This window comes from Spermophilus citellus (genome assembly GCF_964194105.1).
Source record: "Spermophilus citellus genome assembly, chromosome: 13".
NCBI classification, from domain to species: domain Eukaryota; kingdom Metazoa; phylum Chordata; class Mammalia; order Rodentia; family Sciuridae; genus Spermophilus; species Spermophilus citellus.
Window position 1 is genome coordinate 15135332 of NC_138193.1, and position 14809 is coordinate 15150140.

The 14809-nt window shown below is 48.7% G+C and overlaps 1 protein-coding gene across 1 annotated transcript in view; it reads left to right on the forward strand.

Annotated features, from left to right (window-relative positions):
• TTL (tubulin tyrosine ligase) overlaps positions 1 to 12192 on the forward strand; it is a 32865-nt gene extending 20673 nt beyond the window's left edge. Inside the window, exons 6-7 of the mRNA XM_081265524.1 lie at positions 6179 to 6322; positions 10615 to 12192. Coding sequence (XP_081121650.1) covers positions 6179 to 6322; positions 10615 to 10732 — 262 coding nt within the window. The 3' untranslated portion in view covers positions 10733 to 12192. The remainder of the gene's footprint in view (positions 1 to 6178; positions 6323 to 10614) is intronic.
• Positions 12193 to 14809: the final 2617 nt, after the last annotated feature.

The window sequence follows — 14809 nt, forward strand, 5'->3', positions numbered from 1 at the left end:
TCACTCCTTTATTTTTACCTTTATTTTCTATATATGGTTGAGTTTTCAATCTTTTTTTTTTTTTTGGTACCAAGGATTGAACTCGGGGACACTTGGCCACTGAGCCACATCCCCAGCCTTATGTTGTATTTTATTTCGAGACAGGGTCTCACTGAATTGCTTAGTGCCTCGCTGATGCTGAGGCTGGCTTTGAACTTGCACCTGGCTGCTTTTTTTTTTTTAATCTTACTCTAATATGATACTCTTTTAATTAGTTGATACCTTTGAAACAATGTAATTATTGATTTGGTTGGGAGCACATCTACCATCTTATCACCTATTGTCTGTTTGTCTTGTCTTTTTTTAACCTCTCCTTTTCCTGCTTTCTTTTGAATTATTTGTATGTTATTTTAAAATTTCATTTTAAATTTTCTGCTAAGTGTTTGGCTGTCTGTCTCCCTCTTCACCAGGAGTTGAACCCAGGGATGCTTAACCACTGAGCCACATTCCCCTCTTTATTTTTTATTCAGAGACAGGGTCTTGCTGAGTTGCTGAGGTGGCCTTTGAACTTATGATCCTTCTGCCTCAGCCTCCCGAGCCACTGGGATCACAGGCTGGCTATCTCTCTTTGGTTTTTTGTTTTGTTTTGTCTTGTTTAGTGGCTGATTTAAGGATTAACTACATACCTAATATTTCACAGCCTTTCTAGAATCAGTAATTCGCCACTTCAAATAAACTTCCAGTTTAGTAACTCTGCCCTCTATTGTGATTTTCACGTTTTTTACATCTGCTTTACTGAAATCTAGTGCGCATGTTATTTGCTATCAACAGTTATATGTATTTCCAGATGTGTTAGATTTTCAGGTTGAATTTTTATATAAGTGAAACTATATATGAATCCAGATAAGAGGAGGAAATATTCTTTTCTGTTTCCTCAGACTCTTCCCATTTCTTTTGCTCTTCCTTCAGTTCTGAATTCTTCTCTGACATAATTTTCCTTCAGACTTTCAAAGCAGTTTTGCTGGTGATAAATCCTAGTTTCCCATCATCTGAGAATGTGTTTATTTCAGCTTATTCCTGAAGGATATTTTTATGAGATTTACACAAACATAATATGAAGCCAGAAGTACAAGCTGGGTGCAAGATGCACATAGACTGATCCCTTTGGAATGAGCTGAAGAGCATGCATTGAGCAGGCAGCCCTGCTGCATTATGTAGAGGACTGTGCGGGTCTGGCAGAAGCAGGAGGAGAAACCAGGAATGCAGAGCAAAGTCAGTGAGGGCCGCAGTCTCCTCTGGCTGGGAGGCAGGGGCTAAGACACTGGGAGGAGCACTGGGTGTTCATCAGTATCACACACATACATACATATGAATTTTTTTTAGGTGCTGGGCTTGAACCCAGGGGTGCTTTACCACTGAGCCACACCCCCACCCTGTCTATTTTTGAGACAGGGTCTGGCTAAGTTGCTGAGGCTGGCCTTGAACTTGTGGTCCTCATGTTGGGAGTCGCCGGCTCCAAAGACTAACTTCCCCATCCCCCAAGAAGAGCCGTCCAATGGTGAGCCCTGCTGGCTCACATGATCCTTACCCACCAATCAGATTAGCCCTGCGGGCTCACCTGATCCTCACCCACCAATCAGACTAGCCCTGCTGCTCACCTGATCCTTAGTCACCAATAAAAAAGCACCCCATGCCAACTATCAAACCACCCCCGGCTCTATAAATATGCAGAGCTGTTCCTCAATAAATGGGCATTTTTTCCCACGGCAAGCCTTGATCGTTCTTTCACCTCATGCCTCAGCCTCCTAAGTTGCTAGGATTACAGGCGTGTGCCATTGTGCCTGGTTGTTTTAGCACTTAAAAAGTAAGGTCTGCTTGTGATGGATTATCTCAGTTGTTATGATGATGCTGTCTTTCGTCTGTTGTTTGAGGACATTTTTCTCTGGAAATCCATGTCCAGTTTGAAGGTGGCATGCCATTGTCACTTGGCTTTGATCCTTCTTCTGAGAAGCCAGCAGGAAGCACAGTGCTGCTCTTGTCACCGTCTTTCTGCTTTTGTGTTTCCTCTTTGCTGATTTTTACGGATTTTGCTGAGACCCATGTGTGGTTTTCCTGTTCCTGTTCCTGCTCTGGCGTCTCACTCCTGTGGCTTTCCTGTGCCACTTTCTCTCCTGACGGTCCCACTCCTGCTTTTCTCCCAATCTTTGTTTGCTATCAAAACCTGTCAAGACATTTTAAAGAGTTAAAAGCTTTCGAAATCTGCTGTTAGTCTCCCCTGTTGAGTTCACGCCTCTCGTTTCTGGGCTTAGTTCTAAGGTTTGCATTTGCTTCTTTTCTTTCAAGCTACAGTTCTCATGAGATGCTCCCACTTCTCTCTTATTTTCTTGAATTTGTCATTGGCAATTCTTTAACATCCTTGTCTGATAACTACAAAATCTGGACTACCCCTGGCTAGTGCCTGTGCCCTGGGGGCTGGACCTGGCTAAATGCCTATTTTCTTAAGGTCTATGAGCTAAGAATGTTTTTTGAATTATTTTTTAAATGGTGTAGTCGGGCAGGATGGTGCACACCTATAATCCCAGCTACATGAGGCAGATGGATGGCAAGTTCCAGGACAACCTAGCAACTTAGCAAGACTCTGTCTCAAAATAAAAAATAAAAAGGGTTGTGGGTACAGCACAGTGGTAGAGCAGCTCTGGATTTTATCCCAAGTGCCACATAAATAAATAAAAACTTTAAGGATTGTAAAAGAAAGAGAGGAAGAAAAAGGAGACAGAAAAGCTTATGCAACAGAAACTATATGTAGCCTGCAAAACCTAAGATATTTACTGTTGGGTCCTTTGTAAAAAATATCTGCCTGCGCCTGATGTCTAGGTCTGTATCTATTTTTTTTTCTCTTGGTCTATTTCTTAATATGTCTCGAAATAATTTTTTAGTACTAATTTATTACAAATGTTTACTAAATCCAGTCAAGGAATTTTTTAAAAGAAGTTTAACATGAATGAAGTGTGCTATTTGTAAGTTTTTAATTATGCACACACTTTCTGAACCATGATGCAAATTAAGATCTAAATCATTTTTAGCACCTTTGAACCTCCTTAAAAAATGTACTCTCTGCCAAAATAGCCACTCTTCTGACTTTTGTCACCATAGGTTCCTTTTTGCTTGTTCTTAAACCTTATGTGAATGGAGTGCTACATGGTCTCTGTATTAGCTCATTGGTGTTTGACTCTGTTTGTAATAGAGACTATATGTAGCCTGTGGTGTGGTGTTGCCCACACTGCTGCACAGAGCAGTAGTTGGTCCTTCTTTACTGCTGTGTAATATTCCACCATGTGAATATCCCAGAGTTTATCCTTCTATAACTGACAGGCTTCTGGGCTTGACTTCTTATATTTTAAACCTACAATCTCCCTGGGATTGTTCTATATTAGGCTTCTTGCTTTTCCACAAGGATATCTTAGGGAGCCAAGACCATTTGCCCCTGCCATTGCCCTGTGCAGACCCTGAGTTACCAGTCAGGGCCAGTTGCCGGAAGGTCTGTTCCAGAGTCTCCCTTATATTTTAGTCTGTTCATCTGCCTTGTCACTACCACCCTGTCGCAGTGCCCGAGACTTCCCTTGATGTCTTCTTACAGAGTACCGCAGAGGAATTCAGGGCTTGGAGTCCCATTTTTTTTCCAGGGATTATAGATGATTAAAATTCTGATGCCAGATAAATAAGCTATGCAGGGGGAAGGATTCCTGTTTAGTCAGGGGGTATGTGGAAGCACAAGGGCCCTTCCTGGCTGCTCCTGCTTTTCAGGGAGTGCTGCTCCCAGGTGCTCTGAACAGCATTCCCACCCATCCCCCACCCCCCTCCTCGTCCCCCTGGCTGCCCCCCACCTGCATGCTGCGGAGCATCCCCCTGCACCACTCTCCTTAGTCACCCTCCCCTGCCTGCCCACTCTAGCCAAAAAAAGATGCAGAGTATGAGGAAGAAAAACTGCGATTCACCAACCATCCATCTGGAGCTCCCAGCAGATGAAGTCCAAGGTTTCGCTTTGGTTTGGCTCTGGCTCCGTTTTTCCTTTCCTTGGAGAGTGTAATACTGTTTTTACTTTTTATGCTTCTCAATTGTTGGTCTCTCTCATCTATTAAACTTTTCTTAATTATAACATTTTAAAGGCTATTTTAATTAAAATATCTTTGGGTATTCTCTCCTAGAGCAGAGATAAGATGTGTTTTTTTTTTTTTTTTAAAGAGAGAGTGAGAGAGGAGAGAGAGAGAGAGAGAGAGAGAGAGAGAGAGAGAGAGAAATTTTAATATTTATTTTTTTAGTTCTCGGCGGACACAACATCTTTGTTGGTATGTGGTGCTGAGGATCGAACCCGGGCCGCACGCATGCCAGGCGAGCGCGCTACCGCTTGAGCCACATCCCCAGCCCGATAAGATGTGTTTTGAAGCAGCATCTCACTGTGTTGCCCAGGCTGGTCTCAAAACTCCCAGGTTAACTGATCCTCCAGCCTAGGCCTCCTGAATAGCTGGGACAGTGAGTGTGCCCCATCATGCCCCGGCCATTATGTTTTAAAATGTGATGTGCGATTTGCCAGCCTGGGTTAAAAATTCATGGCTAGGGCGTGGTGGCACATGCCTGTGATACCAATGACTCTGGAGCTGAGGCAAGAGGTTCACAAGTTCAAAGCCAGCCTCAGCAGCTTAGCGAGGCCCTGAGCAATTTAGCAAGACCCTGTCTCAGAATAAAACTTAAAAACGGCTGGGATGTGGCTCAGTGGTTAAGCCCCTCTGGTTCAATCCCTGGTACCAGGAAAAGGAAAAAAAAAAAGGTGGATGGCTAACCTTCCCAAAATGGATTTCAAAGGTTTAAACATCTGTAGAAACAGTTTTCTCTTTGGGTGAGAAAGAAATAAAAGAAGATAGAAATTGGGGGTGGCTGTTGGAGGAGGGCTGGGGATAAGACCTGGCCTACGTTCAAGGCCTCAGTTCCTCTTGAAGTCATGTGAGGGTGTATCTCAAAGTTGGTCACGAGGAAGCCCCTTCCCTTCTAAACCTACAGCTGATGGAAGGACGGTTGTCTCTGGTGATACCAGAGTCACATTTTATTTACTAGGGTAAACATTTTGCCACATCCAGTGGAGGAAAAAGTCAGAAAGATCTTCATAAAACAGAACAGCTGAAGGTTCCTGGGATGTTTGTTCTAGAGGATGGTGTCATCTAGAAATAATAAATGTGTTATTGTTACTATTGGTGAGTTAATGAAATGTGCTGTTCTTAAGAGAAACGTTTATTAAGTGGATTGTAGGTACCAGAGTTGGGCCAGGTTCCTTAGAGCATTATCTCAGTGAACTCTCAACAGTAGGTGCAGGTGGTATTTTCCTTATGTCATAGGTAAGGAAATCAACGTTTGGCTTAGAAAGGTTAAGAACATACCAGGTGTAGTAGCACACACCTGTGATCCCAGCGACTCAGGAGGCTGAGGCAGGAGGATTGCAAGTTCAAGGCCAACCTGGGCAACTGAGCAAGATCCTGCCTCAAAATGAAAGATAAAAAGGGCTGGGCATGGAACCCAGTGGTCGAGTGCCCTGGGGTTCAGTCCCTGATACCACAGCAATGACAACAAAAATGTAAAAGAACTTGTCCCACATTATGGCCTGACTGCAGACTCATGTTCCTGAGATTCACTTTCAACTTCTTTCTGAGTCTCTGAAATCCATTAGTATTTTCAAATAGTAGTTGATGCTGATAGTAACTCAGTGTTGTATCTCAGCATTTAGTGTTAATGTGGACAGCTCTGAAATCCTTTAATTAGCAATAATTGGGCTGTAGAACCAGAGCTAGCAAAAGAAATGAATGAGGCCAGCCTTCTTTCTGCAAATGTTGCTCTCCAACAAAGGAGATTCATATTTTACAGATGGAAGTACAGGACACATGTGGCGGCAGCCCCCAGTTGGTGGCATCTGCAGTCACAGAGGCATCAGTGCCTTGTGCTGAGCTGCCTACCAGGCCTGGGACAGCAGCCTTTGCCTGGAGAACATGGGTGCAGATTCCAGCAACCTGCCTGCTGAGTAGCCTGCTCTGGGTGACCTCTTGGGTCAGTGTTGAAGGGAGGGTTCGGTTGAAGCTGATGTTCATATGCAGCTGACAGTCACTCCTCCACGCACCCACCCGCCGCTCAGCAAGCTCCCCTCCTCTCCCTGCAGGAGCTGCCTCCTGAGTGTGGAGCCAGCCATCAGCACCAAACACCTGCCCTACCAGAGCTTCCAGCTCTTTGGCTTCGACTTCATGGTGGACGAGGAGCTGAAGGTCTGGCTCATCGAGGTCAACGGCGCCCCTGCTTGTGCTCAGTAAGCCTGAGGGTGTGCTGGGGAGGGCTGGGTGGTCGTGCACTTGGGATGGTTTGACTGAAGGTTCATACTGACCCTTTGCTGCTGCCCCAGGGTGTGCCACGCAGACAGGGGTCTTGGGGAGGAGCTGGCTGATGGGGGGCTTAGCTGTGCCATTTGCTTGCCCATTTCCTCATGTGGTCGCCAGGTGGGTGGCAGATTCCACGAGAGCTTGCAGCAAAACTAATAGTGGCAGAGAGACCTCCTCATGTGGCAGGTGGCATGGGCAGGATCCTGCCAGGAGGGGAGATGGGAGGTTCAGGTTCAGACGACCTCAGGCAGGAGGTTGTCTGAGAAGGCACCTGGACACCATGGAGCAGGAGCTGGCACGCAAGGAGAGAGTGTCGGGCCCCCAGAGGGCATGGGGACGGCTTGCAGACGGGAGGCGGCGTCCAGGGGGACAGCGCCCTGTGCTGGGCTCCGGGAAGGTCTGGGAGATGCTCAGGTGGACGGAAGCTGCCCGGGGTCTCCCGTTCCTTCCCGCAGCAGCAGTACTTACGCTGTGTGCGGAGGGGTGAAAGGTGGAGGTGGGAAGCACGTTGGGACCTTCTGTGGAAGGACCCAGGTATGGGGCAGGTCAAGGAGACAGAATCCCCCGCAGTCCTGATGCCTCTGAAGACCCGCTTTCATGCCAGTAGGACCCTCTCATGGCTCCGTGTCCCCTGTTGGGGAAATGGAGGTGATTCTCCAACGAGCAGCGTGAACCATTTGTGGTTTAAGGGCTAGCCTTGGTCACCTGCCTGATGACTGACAGGTATGGTTCCACCTACCTGTCACTCCCTGCAGCTGACACAGGCTCCCTAGGTCACACACCCTGGCGAGGGAGCAGAGGCCCTGGCCCAGGCCTCGGTGGAGAGGAGTGTGGACAAGGTGAGGGGCCAGGTACAGGTACCACCAGGACGAGAGCGAGGAGGAGAGTCAAGGGGTGTGACTGAGCCGAAGGCCCAGTGGGAACTGAGGTCCCCTGGGGGTGGGAGCAGAAGGTCTTCATGCTCCCCTTCTCCACCTCCGCGGTAGTGGGCCCTGCGACTCCTGTGTCCTTCTGTCAGAGTCGCCCTGTTCCATGCTCTGCACTGCCCTCCCTCCTCTTGCCCTTCCTACTCCCTCGTCTTGCTGCCTGGCTCCTCCCACACAGATTGTCTCAGCTCTTCATTCCTGGGAGGATGTCGGATCCTGGGAGGATGTCGTAGGCAGCCCCTTCGCCCTCCTCTCCACAGACTACCCCGCCTCTGGGGCTGGAAGGCCACCACCCTGTCCCCACAGTCTAAGTGGGAAGTGGACACAGAACCTTCCTCCCCTGCCAGCACCCTCAGCTTTGCCCCCTGAGCCATGGGCTCTGCCTCCCACCTCCCTGTCCTCTGCCTTCCTCTGCCACCAGTACTGACGCTCTGGCAGGTCATCTCCCATCACCACGGAGGCTGTTCTGAAGAGCCCCCTGGGTCTGCACTTCTGCACTGCGCCATAAAATACACCCTCCTCAGTGCAGCCAGAGTGGAAACATGGAAACCAGATCTTGGGTTGCACTTGAGATTGGAACCAGACCCCGTCCTCCATCCTGAGGGCTGCTGCCCACTGTCCAGCTTTGGGGGCCTGTGTGCTGGCTATAATCCCTATATAGAGCCCCCTCTGCCACCATCAGTCTCACCATGACCGGCTCCTTCTCTGCCAAAATGGCATTTCAAGGAGCCATCCCTGGACAATCCCAATATCCTCCAGCCAGAGTCTTAGTAATTCCCTTCATGTGGCAATTGACTAGCTTCTGTTCCTTTCTAGGTGGCATAGACCATGAGGGGCTGGCCTGGGTTCTTGTTATCACTCAGTTTTGGAGCCCAGCACTGCCGGGCACTCAGTTCTCTATAAGCATTGGTTGGATGAACAGACACATGTTCCTGGTTAGCACTGCTCCTCCACGAGTTAGTAATTGCAGTACAGACATTATAATATCACCTTTCCACTACCTAGTGGCTTTGGTGGGAGATTACTTATGTTTGGCCCATCCTTACACATCAGCGGAGATGGGGGCAGTGGAGTGGGCTCTCTGTGAAGAGCTTTGAGAGTATCCAGATGGGGCCTCTGCGTGCCATAGTGTGTACTGAAGTCAAGGGTGCCATTGCATCTTGGTGGTGGGTCAGGGAACAGGATGTAGAATGCAGTCAGACGTACAAGTATAATGTGTAGAAAACAAAGAAGGGGACCCTGCCGTGTGGAGGGGGAGTGATTCTCTTTTGGTTTATTCTTGAAGCTTATTTGGATATTAATGAAGCAGTTCCCGCCTGTAGGGTGAAAACCCTTGAGCAGGGCCCCGGCAGCGGTACTGGAAGGCTAGTGTGCCTCTTTTACCCCATGAGGAGTTAAGGATGGATGCCCTGTTATCCCAAGGTGGCCAGCACTTTGCTTAGTAATTTTTCCTGCTCAGGAAGGGCTAAGCCACCTGAGAAAATAAAGTCTGAAATACTTAGTGAAGAAATAAAAGACAAAGTGAGAATTACAGTTTTAAGAGGCATGGAGGCCCTGATAGGTCCAGCCCTCATAGGAGCTGGAGCTGAACAACTAGAAAATGGCTCCGGCGGTGTAAGGGGGTATGTCAAAGGCAGGGATGAGGTTTCAGGGGTGGAGTCTTGCTTCATGAGGTTTTGCAATCAGCAGGTTGATGGGCATCTTGGCAGGCTACACCCATCTCTGAGAGGCTATGGGGCTCCAGCAGGTGACCCCATCCATCTGTGTGGGACCTGGCAGAGCTGAGTGTCTGGGCCATCTTTAAGCAGTATTGCCGCTGTTAAGTCCTATAATACCAGATTTTCCTATTTCCTGGCTGTGATGCCTGTTTGGTCTACACATAGTCCACAGATGGCTCTCGACACCCAAAGGGGAGGGTGGAGGAACAGCAACTTCTCCCCAGTTAACCCAGAGTGTGAGGCAGTGTGAGGCAGTACTCCGACGTCCTGCCCACCAGCAGCAGCCCTGTGTTCCAGTGGAGACTTGCCGCTTCCCTGAAGAGCCGTGCGGAGCAGGGCCCCAGGCCTCACAGCTTGCATCAGTGCTCTGTCTTTTCTGGGCTCTTCTCCCTGGCTCCCCAGCCGCCACTCCATTTCTGCTGGAGTTCCTCTTGGTGGGAGTGGCAGGGTCTCGGTACAGGTAAAGAAGAGTGTCCCCAAGGAAGTCCACTTGAGGAAGGAGACAGATGCTACCCAGGTTATAGTATTATATTTCAAGTATAGCAATAGAAAAGTGAACAGATGTTGTCTTTTTAATTTTTTTTTAGTTGTTGATGGACTTTTATTGCATTCATTTATCTGTATGTGGTGCTGAGAATCAAACCCAGTGCTTCACACATGTGAGGCAAGCGCTCTACCACTGAGCCACAACCCCAGCCCAGATGCTGTCTTTTTGGTACATGATTTTGCATAGGGTGGGGTCTTACCCGTGAGCTGGGTCTGGAGGCTACCCCAGCCTCCTCGCTGAGGTAGGAGCCAGGGCCCTGAGGTCTTGTTCTTGTGCTAAAAGAAGTGTCTTTTCAATGCCTGTTCACTTGTTCACCAAGGAAGAGGAGAAGGGGAAGCTGAGGTGGGTCCTCTCCTGGAAGGGCAGATGGCTCTCATGCTGTTGAAATTGCCTGTCTTCCCTGTGGTTAGAACAGGAGTTGCCTGTTCGGTTCACCCAGCGGGTCTTTGGAGCTGTAGATCAATGGCAGAGCACTTGCCTGGCATGCATGAGGCACAGGGTTCAATCCTTAGCGCCACTTAAAAATAAACAAGTAAAATAAAGGCATACTGTCCATCTACAACTACAAAGAAAAAAAAAGAAAAAGAAAAAGAAGCTATTTGTTGAGATAATTCATTACTTTTTTTTTTTTTTTTTGGCATTGGGAGAACTCGGGGACACTTAATGCTGAGCCACATCCCAGCCCTTTTTTGTATTTTTTTTTTTTTTTAACAGACAGGATCTCACTGAGTTGCTTAGGACCTCGGTAGATTACTGAGGCTGTGTTTGAACTTGTGATCCTCCTGCCTCAGCCTGCTGCGCAACTGGGATTATAGGCACACACAGCTTTTGAGAGAATTCTTTGCCTGCATGCGCTGCCTCCTGAGTTATTTGTCTATGTGGCGGAAGCTAATTTTATAATGATGGTCATGAGATGGGATTTCTAGGGCAGAGCTTGGTTTAAAAAAAAAAAAAACAACTCCAGAGAAGCCTTTGTTTTTCCCTTGCACATTGATGAACATCCTCAGTGACGTTTCTGAAACTCCTTCCAGGAAGCTCTACGCAGAACTGTGCCAGGGCATCGTGGACATAGCCATATCCAGCGTCTTCCCGCCCCCAGACGTGGAACAACAGCCTCAGCCTCAGCCGGCCGCTTTCATCAAGCTGTGAAGGACAGGATGGAGATGGGAAGAGAGAGCCCTGGCACAGGCGTGATAAGAGAAGGCTACTCCGGAGAGCCCCCACGGGCTGCTCAGGGCGCTGCCCAAGCGGAGCGCTCCACAGAGCCGCGGAGGCTTTCGGGACCTGAGCAGATGTCCCTGAGGGAGGAGCAGGCCAGCCTTCCGAGGGGGCACCACCGGTATCTGGCTGTTGAGCTCTTCTTTGCAGGTCTTTCCGTACTTTGCCCTGGGCACAGAGCCTCTCCTCCCGGGATGGCAGGCGCTGCGGCCTCCGCAGGGTCCTTCCACCTGCTGCGGCCTGAGCTCTGAGCATTGCTGCAGCCCGCTGTGCTGGGACACAGTGGCCCTTCCTGCGTTCTGGAGGTAGCCCGTGTGCTCCCTGCTCATCTCCTCCACCTCGTTCTGCCCCACTAAACTCTGGACACGCATGCACCAACTGTCCTTAGTTTTGCGGCAGTGCATAGTGTCTCAGGGAGGCCATTTTCTCGCCCCTTCCTGGTGGCGTGCCAGTCGGGGGTCCTGGGATTAGGCACCAAACAGCATAGACTGCTGTCAGTCTGCTCTCTGCATGTTTTAGAAACAAAGCAGCCAGTCTGCCAATCCTGTAAGCATCAAATAAGCATGAGAGGAAAAACATATCGTGCTTTACTTAATAGGTGGGGTGGGTGGACGGGGTCTTTGGACATGGTTCTCACTTATCATTGTTTAACGAGAATTCTAGATGCACATTTGCTGAGTTCCCTTTCCTTCACTCTATTTTTTTTTTAACCTTTGTAAAGCCTCTCCAAGGGTTGGAGAAGGGAGAGTTCCACTCTCCAGGTGGCCCTGGCCGGAGGGAGGTGGCGGTCCCTCTTATCTTCTCCTGTGCTCCAAGCAGTCCCTGGAGCTGCAGGGCCAGTTTCTGAGCATCTGTCCTGCAGATGGGTGACGTGTGGTTTAGAGCTGGACACAGCATCTGGGAGGCCTCTACAAACAGGTTCATTCAGATGTGGTTTCCAAGTCATGGGTCGATTGACAGAGTGGGAGCAAGACGTCGTTTGTGTTCAGTGTGAGCTTAGAGTATTTGGGAAGTCACAGCAGATGTGTGGAAAGCTTTCCTGGGGCGTGCTGTCTTCCATTATTCATTGTTACTTGGCAGTTTCTGTAGTCAGGTGACTTTAAGAAGGAGAAGGAATAATGTCGCCTCCTCAGGTATGATGAGATGTGGGAGCTTATGGCAACAAAAAAGGAATAATGATTAAGACTGATTTCATAGGTGTAGCAGTGGGTGTGGGACGGGAAGGTGATACATTGAAGTTGCCTCCCAGCTGGCTTGGCTGGTGATTTGGAATTACAAAGTGAAAGTCCTCCTGGTCACCTGGAACATGGAGAATGAAGTTTGCATCCAGAGTGAATTCACACAGCCAGTGGTGAGGCAGCCGAGGGGCTGGTGTCCGGGAGTTCTGAGAAGGCAGGTCTACTGGACTGTGGAGGTTTTGTATGCACTGGGACTCAAGTCAGGGGCACGGGAGAGTTCTGCAGCTCTTGCCATGAGGGAGCTAAGGGATCAGCTGTCAGGAGGAGTGTGACTCCTGGCAGGGCTTCTAAGAAACCTGAATTCACACATGCATTTGAGGGAGGTGAGACTTTAGGTAAAAGAGGTCCTTGTGGTGGGTCCCTCACAGGGTTTCAGATACGGATCTCTTTTATGTATCTCTTCAGCATCAGGTGGGAGGTTGGCTCAGAGCTGCCCCATGTCCCTCCATGCCATCCTTGGCACAGAAGTCCACACACCTGGCTCCCCATTGGCTTTGTTCCTTAGTCCAGATGCTGGGGAGGCGGCGCTGCTTATTAGGACACATTGATGCCGACCTTGGCTCTGTCATCGATCGCACAGTGTCCATTGAGCCTGTTACCTTTCTGTGCCTTAGTTTCTTATCTCATGGAAGAGACTGCAGCCCGACCCGAGGATCAGGGCTTGTCATGAGGATGAATGAGAACCAGAAGACCACCAGGGTTCTCATGCTGGAGACACCTGGGAGTTGGCAGAGAATGCTGGCGCCCCCCCCCCCCACACCCTTGGCCAATTCCGTCAGAGCCTCAGGCAGCAAGATGTCTTGAGATGCCTGGAGCCACTGCTTGAGGAGGAAGGAGAAAAACATGATTAGCTTGGAAGAATCACACAAGGCTTCTTAGAAAATTCATTTTGGAAATGAGCATTTCTTTCAGAACAGTCAGACACTGATGTATTCATGGCACAAGCCGGTGTTGTCTAAGCAGGTTCTGTTTGCTTCCATCACAGCATTTGGAAATTCAAACATGCTTTCATTCACGTCAACAGTGCATGAATCCTTGGTGGGGAAATGTAAACACGTGACTTTTTAAATCTAAATATGTGCTGAAGTTTTAATTATGAGAAAAAAAGCCTCTTCCCTCACACTTTACTCCTAAGATAACTATAAGCTCCATTTCACCAAGAGCATCTAAGTGCCTCAGTGTTCAGATGGAGCGGAGCAGGTGCTGCCCATGTACCAGCTGACATGATGTGTCACTACGCTCCTCAGGCTGATGGTCACATTCATGGGATATCGGGGAGGGCTAGAAGTATACTGGGATCCACAGAACCAGCAGGTGTTAATGAAGCCACAGGTGTGTTCATTAACAGCTGAGGTGTCTGCAGGCATGGACGAAGCCCTGTGGTGGGGGTGGCTCTGCTACCCAGCACAAGGTGCCAAAGTGGGTCGCATGTAGCACATGGGTGCCATCGAGAACTCAGTAGTATATGTGTCTCTGGTCCTGAACACAGACTCTGTACCTAAGAGGACATGATTTCTGAAATGAGGTGATTTTATGGATGTCTAAAATGCCTGGTGCATTAAAGATATTTCAAGTGTTTTTGCCCCCATGTGTCTGTCATTTACTGTAGTGTTGGCTGTCCTAGGATGTCCCTCACTATTTAAATCCATGACACCATTATCCAGGGGAAGGCAGACTTGCCCTATAAACAAGCAGCTAGCAAATCCCTAGGCTTTGCAAGCTGTGTGGGGTCTCTGTTGCATATGTTTTGGGTTTTCCCCGAAAACTTATAAAAAGCAGAAAAACTAGTCTAAGCTCATAGACCACACACAACCAAGCCAGATGTGGCCATAGTCTGCTGACCCCAGGACATTGCTCATTACATCAGCCAACAGATTGTCCTTCAGAACTGCTCTGGAGTGAAGCATCAAAGCCATTTCAAGTGCTGAAATCTGTTCCCCACTTTTCACACGTCTTGTGTATTGTGTGGATCCTGGTTGTGGAGGACAGTCAGGAGGAGTTGGAGGGGCTTCTGAAAGGAGGCAACCTCCATGATGAGCTGGAAGGCCAAGGTTCCTTCCTGAGCATTTTACTTGGGGCAAGTCTTTATGTGGCTGTGAAGCACAAACACCTCAAGGTTTCACACGTGGAAACAGTCACTAACTTGTCCCTTCTTATGCAATGTGGCGGCATGCTTTGCTCTCCCTGGGTACAGCTGGCTCACCCCAGGGGCTGCTTATACTCCATAGACAGACTTCTAGCACAGATGAGGGTCTTTCCAAGCCAGAAACCCTGGCTTAGGTACCCTACTCAAAAGAAGTTTCAGATGTGACATGACACACTCCATGGGGCTCAGCAGAGGTCCTGCGGACAAAGCGCAGGGTTGAGCAGGCGTGGCACCAGGCAGGCAGATCCTGAGAAGCCCCAGAGTGCACATTCAAAGACACTAAAGGACCCCTCTCAGAAGCTGGTCACACCTGCTCTCAGTAGCTTACCCTCCTTAAAGAACCTCCTGTTCTCCTTGGCCTCAGAGATGCAATAAAACTTTGAAGATGTTTTCCCTAAAGTATCCCTAAAGGCAGGGAAAACACACCCCTGTGAGGCGGGATGCTTTGTGAGAGAGCTTGAAGGTCGCGCAGCAAAACTCCTTAAAAATTCATGTGAAAGGACATCAGGTCAATGTCCTGTATCAGAATAGCTGAGTAAGAACCTCTGAAAATTCCCTCTGCCGTAAAAGCAACAGAACGCCAGCAACATGGTGTGGACATTTACTAAAGGTTAGCAACAATAA